The sequence below is a fragment of the Arachis hypogaea genome, chromosome 13 (genome assembly GCF_003086295.3).
Source record: "Arachis hypogaea cultivar Tifrunner chromosome 13, arahy.Tifrunner.gnm2.J5K5, whole genome shotgun sequence".
NCBI lineage: Eukaryota > Viridiplantae > Streptophyta > Magnoliopsida > Fabales > Fabaceae > Arachis > Arachis hypogaea.
Genome location: NC_092048.1, coordinates 23,520,794 through 23,529,403, shown reverse-complemented (window position 1 = coordinate 23,529,403; position 8,610 = coordinate 23,520,794). Strand labels below are relative to the sequence as shown.

General features: G+C 34.2%; 1 protein-coding gene across 1 annotated transcript; it reads left to right on the top strand.

Moving 5' to 3' along the window:
* Positions 1 to 1,115: 1,115 nt before the first annotated feature.
* On the top strand, positions 1,116 to 7,360 carry LOC112733032 (uncharacterized). Its single transcript, XM_025781883.3, has 6 exons — positions 1,116 to 1,154; positions 1,346 to 1,405; positions 1,511 to 1,628; positions 5,377 to 5,505; positions 5,606 to 6,848; positions 7,142 to 7,360. The coding sequence occupies exons 1-5, from the start codon at positions 1,116 to 1,118 to the stop codon at positions 6,181 to 6,183; spliced, it is 924 nt and encodes a 307-aa protein (XP_025637668.1). The 3' UTR covers positions 6,184 to 6,848; positions 7,142 to 7,360.
* Positions 7,361 to 8,610: the final 1,250 nt, after the last annotated feature.

The following is an 8,610-nucleotide window of genomic DNA, read 5'->3' as shown; positions in this document are numbered from 1 at the left end:
ACCAAAACAAAAAAAAAAAAAAACAAAAAAGAAAAGAGAAAGTATAGGAAAATAATGACAACTGTGAACAATGGATTAAAAAAGAAAGGTATATTATAATTAAAAATCATATTGTTAATTAATTATTTATTTTAGATTTTGAAATTTGAAATATTAGGATTAACAATTAAACACATTCACACTACAGATGGTTACTCCTAATTTCATCATATTCCCCCACTCTCTAATCCCCTTCTCGCCGTCGCAGCCTCACCTGAGCCGTTACAACCCCTCGGCTGACCATGCCGACGTCGCCGCGGGCTCCCGCAGACACTACTAAAACATTAAATTGTGCCGCTGTTCCCAGTAACTGAGGCAGATCTCTCCGCAGCTACACCGGTGGCTCCCCATTGCTGCTGCAACCCCCGTCGATCGTATCATTGCCGCCACAGTCAACCGCCGACACCGTTGTAGTCTCATCTTGAATAGCAACCCTGCATTCCTCTAACGTCATCGTCGATGGAGTCCACTATAGGTGAACAAACTTCTATTGCACCATCCTTATTAATCATTGATAAGTCTACTTTTTCATATGGCAATTGCACTATATTGGGGCAACAATCCAACTAGGTAAGCAGTGAAAATTTTTTATTGATGTGGATGTTTAGTTTTATACAAATTGGATGTTTGTTGTTGGTGTAAAATAAATTATTCTATTATATTTTAGTAAATTATTAGCTCTTACCAATACTAAGTCACTCCATAACAATCATAACATCTACTAATACAATATCTCTTAGTTATAGTGTGTTTTGGAATATTTTTTACTTTTTATTAAGATAGATTCTATTATTTTTTTTAATTTATTTTTGTATTATTATGGTGTAATGAAAATGGAATATCTCCTAATTTACTGATTACACTCTATCGTGATATTTGATATACCATATTACACTCTATCTTTTATGTTTTTCTAGTTGTTGTATTGAAATCCATAAATTATATTTTATATTGATGTTGAATTTATTTGTCTCTGCGTATTAACTTTTTGTAGCTGTGGTAATTAAGGTAAATTGAGAGTAATAACAATTCCAATTAAAGGTTAATAATAATAATATTTTTTTTAATAAAAAACCATGATACTTGTAAAAGTAGCGAAATATTTTGATTTCATGGTAACATTTAGGAATTTTAATAATAAATATTTTATGATGGTTGTTTTTTGTTAAATTCCTTAATACAAATGAGTCTGTGTTGTGTTTTTGTTTAGATTTTTTTTTGGCCGTATCAAAGTAATTTATATTGTTGATATTTATGTCATGGGACGATATCTTACTTGATTTCTTTGGTTGTGTTCAATTTGTAGATTGTTGGAGTGACGGACGTGACTGAGCTAGAAACTGATGAGATAGAACTTGGTTATGAGGTTCAATTATGTATTTTTTTTGTTGATTTTCCATGAACGACATGTTGGAATCGACTATTAATCATCCGTGTTGTGGAGTAATTTTTGTTGTGAATTGATTTGTAGGTACCGGATCACAGTGACTTTCGCGAAGACAAAATACCAACAGTTGAATTGCGATTTGATTCTTTGCAACTGACACAAGAATTTTATGCGACTTATGCAAAGAAAGTTCGTTTCGTAAGTAAGATACAGACCACAACATTGGGCAAGACGACAAAGGAACTCGCGAGTCTCGTGTCAAAGCACCAACAAAAAAGAACACGATTTCAGCTGTGGGATGCAAAGCAAAGATATATGCGAAGTTCGATAGGGAAAAGCAAGATTGGGTGTTGTTGAAGGTGGATTTGAGGCATTCACATCCATGTTTAGCTAAAAAGGTGGTGCACTACCACGAGTATAGAAAGCCGACCATGCATATCAAGTGTGTGATTGATGATAACGATGAGGCTGACATACGATCTAATAAGACATACCTACCTCTGGCTAATGAGGTTGGTAAATCGTCGAACATCGGCTTCTCAGAAAAGGATGAAATTATATATATATATATATATATATATATATATATATATATATATATATATATATATATTTTTTTTTTTTTTACCAAAGATATGGAGACTCAAACCCGCAACCTCTTAGGTGAGTATAAGGAGACTATGCCATTTGAGCTATAACTCATTAACGATGAAATTATATTTTTAACTTTGAAATAAATTTTAATTTTATCCTTCAATAATATTAATTTTTTATGATAAATAATTATTCAATTTATTTTTTAATTTTATTCTTAATAAATTCACTTAGAATGAAAATAATATGAATAAAAATAATCTACTTAGATGTGATTAAAAAAATTGAATAATTATTTACCATAAAAAATAATATTATTAAAGGATAAAATTAAAATTTATTTTAAATTTAAAAATAAAATTTAATTAAATATTAAAAAATTTGGTACATTAGAGACAAAAAAGTATAATTTATACTTTATTATATATATACTATACTCTTTTTTTCTTCTTTTCTAAAAGTTTATCTACTAGTCATTCTATTCCATAATGAGTAAAAATCTTTAAAAATAAAATTAAAAAAATTATATAAAAATAATGTAATTAAGAGTAATTTACTTAGATGTAATTAAAAAAATTGATTAATTATGTACGTAAAAAATTAATATCATTGAAAAATAAAATTAAAATTTATTTCAAATCTAAAAATAAAGCTTATTTAAATTAAACACTAAAAAGTTTGGTATATTATTATTAGAGATAAAAATGTATATTTTATACTTTATTGTATATATTATTTTTTTTTAAGTTTATCTGCTAGTTATTCTACAAAAATTTTATGATGAATAAAAATTTTGAATTTGTAATATAATTTATTTCGTTAAAATTCACTTTCATTTTACTTGATTTGTTAATTCTTCTAGAAACAATATATCATTTTTGTTCTTAACGTTTTTGTCTTGTTTAAATTCCTGATATTTTAAAATTATTTGAGGTTGTTCTACCATCAATTTTGTTAATATATCACCGATGACAAGATAATTTTAAAATCATTTTAAAACGTCAGGAACTTAAATAAATGATTTAAACGTTAGAAATAAATTTGACACTTACAAATATTTATTATTTTTTAAATTTAATAAAAATTGTGTTCCTTTTACAAAAAAAAGACAAAGTTCTGAAAATGAGTTCGAACCAGGCGGTCAAACTGTAAATTGGTGAGAATTTCGATTCGGTCAGAAATCATAACTGTCTTTTTTGAACATCGTTATTGGATCGTCGAACTGGCCGAAAATCGGTCGGTCGAACCAAATCGAAATCCGACTGATTTTCAGATTTTTCATCAAAACGGCGCCATTTCGATCATTAATAAAGAAAAAGGTGAACCCCTGAACCCTAATCCCCCTCCCCCTTCGTTGAACACACACACTCACTCACAAGTCACAACAACCAGCAGCACCATCTCGCCTTCGAGTTCCTCCATCACTCCGTCAATTGCTCCGTCCAGCTACCGCCGTGTTACCGCCGCTGTCGCAACTGCTTGAACCCCGAAGCCGCCTTCCCCAGTCACCGTCCACTTGCTCTTGTCACTCCATCACTCTTGTCCACTGCCGTCTCCATCACTCCGTCTCACTTGCCCTCGTCTCGCGTCGTTTCTCTTTCGCGCAGAGTCGCTTTTCCGCCGCGCCGGCTCTGTTCCACTCCACCACGCTCCAGCCATCCGGTTCTCCATCGCCTCTGTGCTATAGAAGGCACCCTCATGCCATAACTCTGTAATGGAGCCTCATCTTGATTCTGATTTTAATTTGTTTTTATTCTGAACTTTTTTATTCTGATTGTTGGTTTGATTCTGATTTATTTTTATTCTTCAGTTGTTTCTCCCATTGTTGAATCTGATTTGTTCTTTGGTTGGGTTGTTCTTGATTCTTTGGATGAGTTGTTAATTCTATTTTTTTTTTACTTTGAATTTTTTGTTCTAAATAAGATTCATATAGACAATCAAGATTGTGTTAAAGAAAAGGGTTAGTACAGTTAGGATTTAGTTGGTATGTTGACCAAGTTGGAAAGTCTCCAACTCTGTTTTGGTCTCTCTCATGTATATAAACACTGTACCTGCAAGGCACGCAGCATCATTCTCATATTGGGGAGGAATTTGATGTTGATTGAGATGAGAGCCCGACTATTAGCATGAATAACGTGCAATGCCATTTGATTCCACGTTTTGAATGTATCTTCAGTAAGTTCTTTAAGAACAGGTGCAGAAAAAGTGTTGGTAGAAGGGTTTGATTGAAGAGGAATGATAAAAGCCATGGATTCTTGACCAATAGCTCTCTGATACCAGAGGAAGATTTGTGAAAGGATGAATGAAAGCTCAAAAATTGATACTTAGATTTTGATCTTTTCGTTATTGAGTCTTATGCAAGTACAGTATTTATATGCATGAGAGAGACCAAAACAGAGTTGGAGACTTTTCAACTTGAGCCTTATTTTTTTTTTAAATTCTGGTTTAGGATTGATTCTATGATTCTGACTTATTCAATGAATTTTTTTTAATTTATTTGTTCTGTTGCTGATTTATTTCTTTAATTCTGGTTTTTTCAGAGTTTATTTCTTTGTTATATTTTATTAGTTGCAAACTCAGAAGGTGCAATTTAGTATTATGATTGATTTGGATTTGCTGAGGAAGATTCAAGATTTATTGTCCGTTTCTTGGGTTGAATAAAGTTTTGTTAAAGTTAAAAGATTGTATCTCAGCAATTGCAACATGCATTATTATTATTTCACACAACAATTAATTTAACATTACCATTATATTCTGGTGAATGTATCTTTACTGTAAAGAAGAAATACTGTCCAGCTTTTAACATTGTCATTCTTAGTTAGTTAATTATGCTTAGATTGTGACTGTCATTTCATATTTGGATATTTTTTTGTTATTTAATTTTTGAATTTGTACTTTTATAAGATTATAAGATTTTATAAGATTATAAGATTTTGGTTAATGATATTTTATGTAATGCTTTAAATTTGGAAGATATTTTAAGATTTATATTAGATTATAATTATGTTTTAGAATATTTATTTATAATTTATTTATTATTTTATTATAAAACGATTTTTTTAGTTGAACCGATTGACCCAATAAACCAATAAATTAGTGACTATAACGGTTCGGTTTTCGGAACCTTGAAAAAAAAGTAATCTCTAATGTTTATCTACATTAGATAATATAAGGTTACGGATTCCTTACTCCAACATTTACAAATATTTACAAATTCAACCCCGTTTTTTCATTTTTGAAAAAAATAATAATTAAAATTTTGCTCCTCTGGTTTTGCTTTTTCCACTTTTCCCCTTTCCTTTTAATTCTGCTAGGTTTTTTCCACTAATGTTCATGTTCTCGTCCAATCCCTGCAGCTTCTACCGTCGCTGTCGCTGCCTCAACCTGCATTCAGCACTGCCACCACTGCTTTTACCGCCGCCGCACCACACTTTCCGGTCCCTCTGCATTGTTGTGCTTCGTCTCTGCCCCTGCGAACTACTCAGGTTCCATTTTACTTTGTTTTATTGTTTTTTTCTATGGCAATTTTTGTGAATTTGGATGAAGTTTAATTTCAATTTGTGCTTTTTCAATTCTCACTCACAGTCTCACACTCTCCTCCGCTTCTCCAGAACCGCTCAATTCCGTCCAGAGTTCTCAACCCTCAGTCAGATTCAGTCTCTCTCCACTCTCCTCCGAGGTTTGAGAAGATGAAGCACAAGGCTGAGGCTGAAGCTAAGGTTCTCCCTCTCGAATTGGTGGAGAAAATCCTATTATGGTTGCCGGTAAAATCCCTAATTCGGTTCAGGTGCGTCTCTAAAAAATGGCTTTCTCTGGTTTCTGATTCACGTTTTGCAAAATTGCATTACGACACTGCTGATGCCGCACCCACCAATAAGAACACTAGGCTTCTGTACTTGTCGAGTGAGCTTCCCGAAGCTTGTTGTGTAGATCTGGAAGCTTCGATTTGCGGCGATTACGCGCTTCAGCTTCCTCTAAGTTGTCGTCATTTCAGCCTTAGTATTCTAGGTTCATGCAGGGGCTTCATACTGTTGCGCATTCATGTTCATGGTGCTCCGCTCCTTCTGTGGAACCCTGTAACGGGTTCTCACAGATCAGTGCCGTACCCTGTTGCTGACTCTGATGCTCCTTATTGGATGGGTTTTGGCTCGTCAAATAATTAATGGGGTGGTCTTGGCTATGAAGAATCTAGTGATGATTATTTAGTAGTAGTAGGATGAGGTGATGGACATGAATGGAGACCTCAGTGGGAGTATTTCTCTGTTCGAACCAATTCCTGGAAAAAAATTGAGTCTGGCCATCTTCCTCCCCATTTGGTTACTGTTGATCGTGCACTGTTTTGTAACGGGGTTCTTTATTGGTTGGCCGTTAAAGATATGGGAGTGAATTTTGTGATTGTTGCCTTTGACTTAGCCGGAAAGCATCTATCAATGGTGTCATTTCCAATGTCAAGCAGTTCCCGTCCGCAGTTAAAGCTGTTTGCTGGATGCTTTGGGATATCTTACTTGAACTTCACGGAAGACCAGAAGACTGAGATCTGCGTAATGAAAGAATTATCTTGGACTAAGCTCAATGTTGTGCTTCCTTATGCTCATGGAATCCACCCTTTGTGTTTCACTAAAGGTGAACTTGTTGGCACCAAAAACAATGAGTTAGTCAAAGTCAGTGATAAAGGTGTATCAGTGGAGTCTCTAAGAATTAGTTGTCGTGACAATGACTTGAAGATGGTTTTGTTTACTGAGAGTTTACTGTCACTTCCGGACGAGTTTGGCGGCACAGGGGAAGAACAAGGAAAGTAGGGCATGTCATGTTCTGAAAACCTTCTAAGGCAAGTTATTCTGTTGTTATTTGGTCATACTTAAACATTTCTCTTGGAATTCTCTTGGGAACTCATTATCGGGTTTAGTCCTTTTTGTGTTTTGGCATTTATAATGGGTAATGGCTAAACACATTATACAATTGATTTAATTCTACTGCTGTTTGATCATACTTAAACATCTCTCATGGCATTTTTCTTGTGACATTTTGCATTTGATTTCTCATGTTTTGATTCAAATATCCCATCAATGCCACTGATTCAGTAGTTTTTCTGTTAAATGTTTTGTCTTATTGCATCTATAGGTGTTCACACATGAGATATTACAAGTTGATTGTCAGGCTCTGGTGTGCATGTTTCTGTCCAGACTCAACATTACAACATATGTCTTCAAAAATTTTGTATTAAATGTATTGTTTTAGGATTAATGGACTTATGCTCTTCCTTTGTTCTTGTTCTTAGAAAGAGATGGACTGTAAATTGCACAATACTTAATTAAGACTAATGGATGCTTTAATTCCACACTTTCATTTAGTTATGGCGGACAATGGGACAAAGTCAGGGCTAATGGGGCTCGCAAAACTGCTCCACACGAAAGTTTGTCTTCTATATATTGTAAAATGAATGTCCAAGTCTTATTTCATTTCCATTTAAATATTTTTAAGTTTATAACTTTTCTAGTTAATGATTTATCATTAATAAGCCTTCTCTCTGTCGATATTTCTATCATTATTTCGAATGCTTATAATAAAACTCGTTACTAAAGTAAGACAACTTGTATGAAGCCTTTTTCTTAACGTTCAAATGTATTCACATTTATTTATGTAAACCTAAGTATAGAAATAAAGGCATAATTTTTTTTATGGAGAAAATAGAAAAAAAAAAATTAAAACTGATCCCACTATTATAAAATGGTTACAAAGTATACTATGCAAACAAATATAAATATAAATTTGAATAGAATATCTACAATTATCAAATAATCATAATAACTCTGCTTATGTTACACTTGCGGTACATAGCCGGTCTCAAGCCCGGATAAAGGAGGAGGGTTGTGTTAGGTCTTCGGCAACCAACATAAAAATATAGCCGAACCCCCATGACATAAATCAAAGACATTATTGCGCTAAAGTTAGGTCGTTGCCCGGAAGCAACGCGCCGTATGGCTCGAGTACGGTGTCAAAGCAAGAGCCGCTACATCGGTGCCCGGATGTAGTGTTAAATGAGCAAGGGTTCTCGCGTTTTCGTGAACGGACGAGGGTAAATAAGCTAGTTCACAAAGTAAAAGGTAAAGGTCGAAGCGATAGAAGGTTGAGATTTGGGACATGGAACATAGGCACTTTAACAGGAAAGTCCATGGAGGTGGTGGACACCATGACAAGGAGGAAGATTAACATTATGTGCTTACAAGAAACGAAATGGGTTGGTGCAAAGGCTAGGGAGTTGGATACTTCTAGTTTCAAACTTTGGTACACAGGAAAAGTGAAAAATAGGAATGGGGTTGGAATAATTGTGGATAAGCAGTGGAAGAAGGACGTAGTGGATGTCAAGAGGGTGGGAGATCGGATCATCTTTATCAAACTTGTGGTGGGGGGAGGTGCTTTCCATGTGATTAGCGCCTATGCACCGCAAGTGAGTTCGGACGAACAACACAAGATAAGGTTTTGGGAGGATCTAGAGAGTTTGGTTCAAGGCATACCTTTGGGAGATAAGATTTTCTTAGGAGGAGATTTAAATGGCCATGTTGGGAGAGAAGTGACTGGATATGGGAGTA

Coding starts and splice junctions, on each gene's coding strand:
- LOC112733032 (XM_025781883.3), top strand. CDS start 1,116: ATGATACTTGTAAAAGTAGCGAAATATTTTGATTTCATG. Junction 1,155..1,345: donor CGAAATATTTTGATTTCATG/GTAACATTTAGG, acceptor TTCAATTTGTAG/ATTGTTGGAGTGACGGACGT. Junction 1,406..1,510: donor AGATAGAACTTGGTTATGAG/GTTCAATTATGT, acceptor ATTGATTTGTAG/GTACCGGATCACAGTGACTT.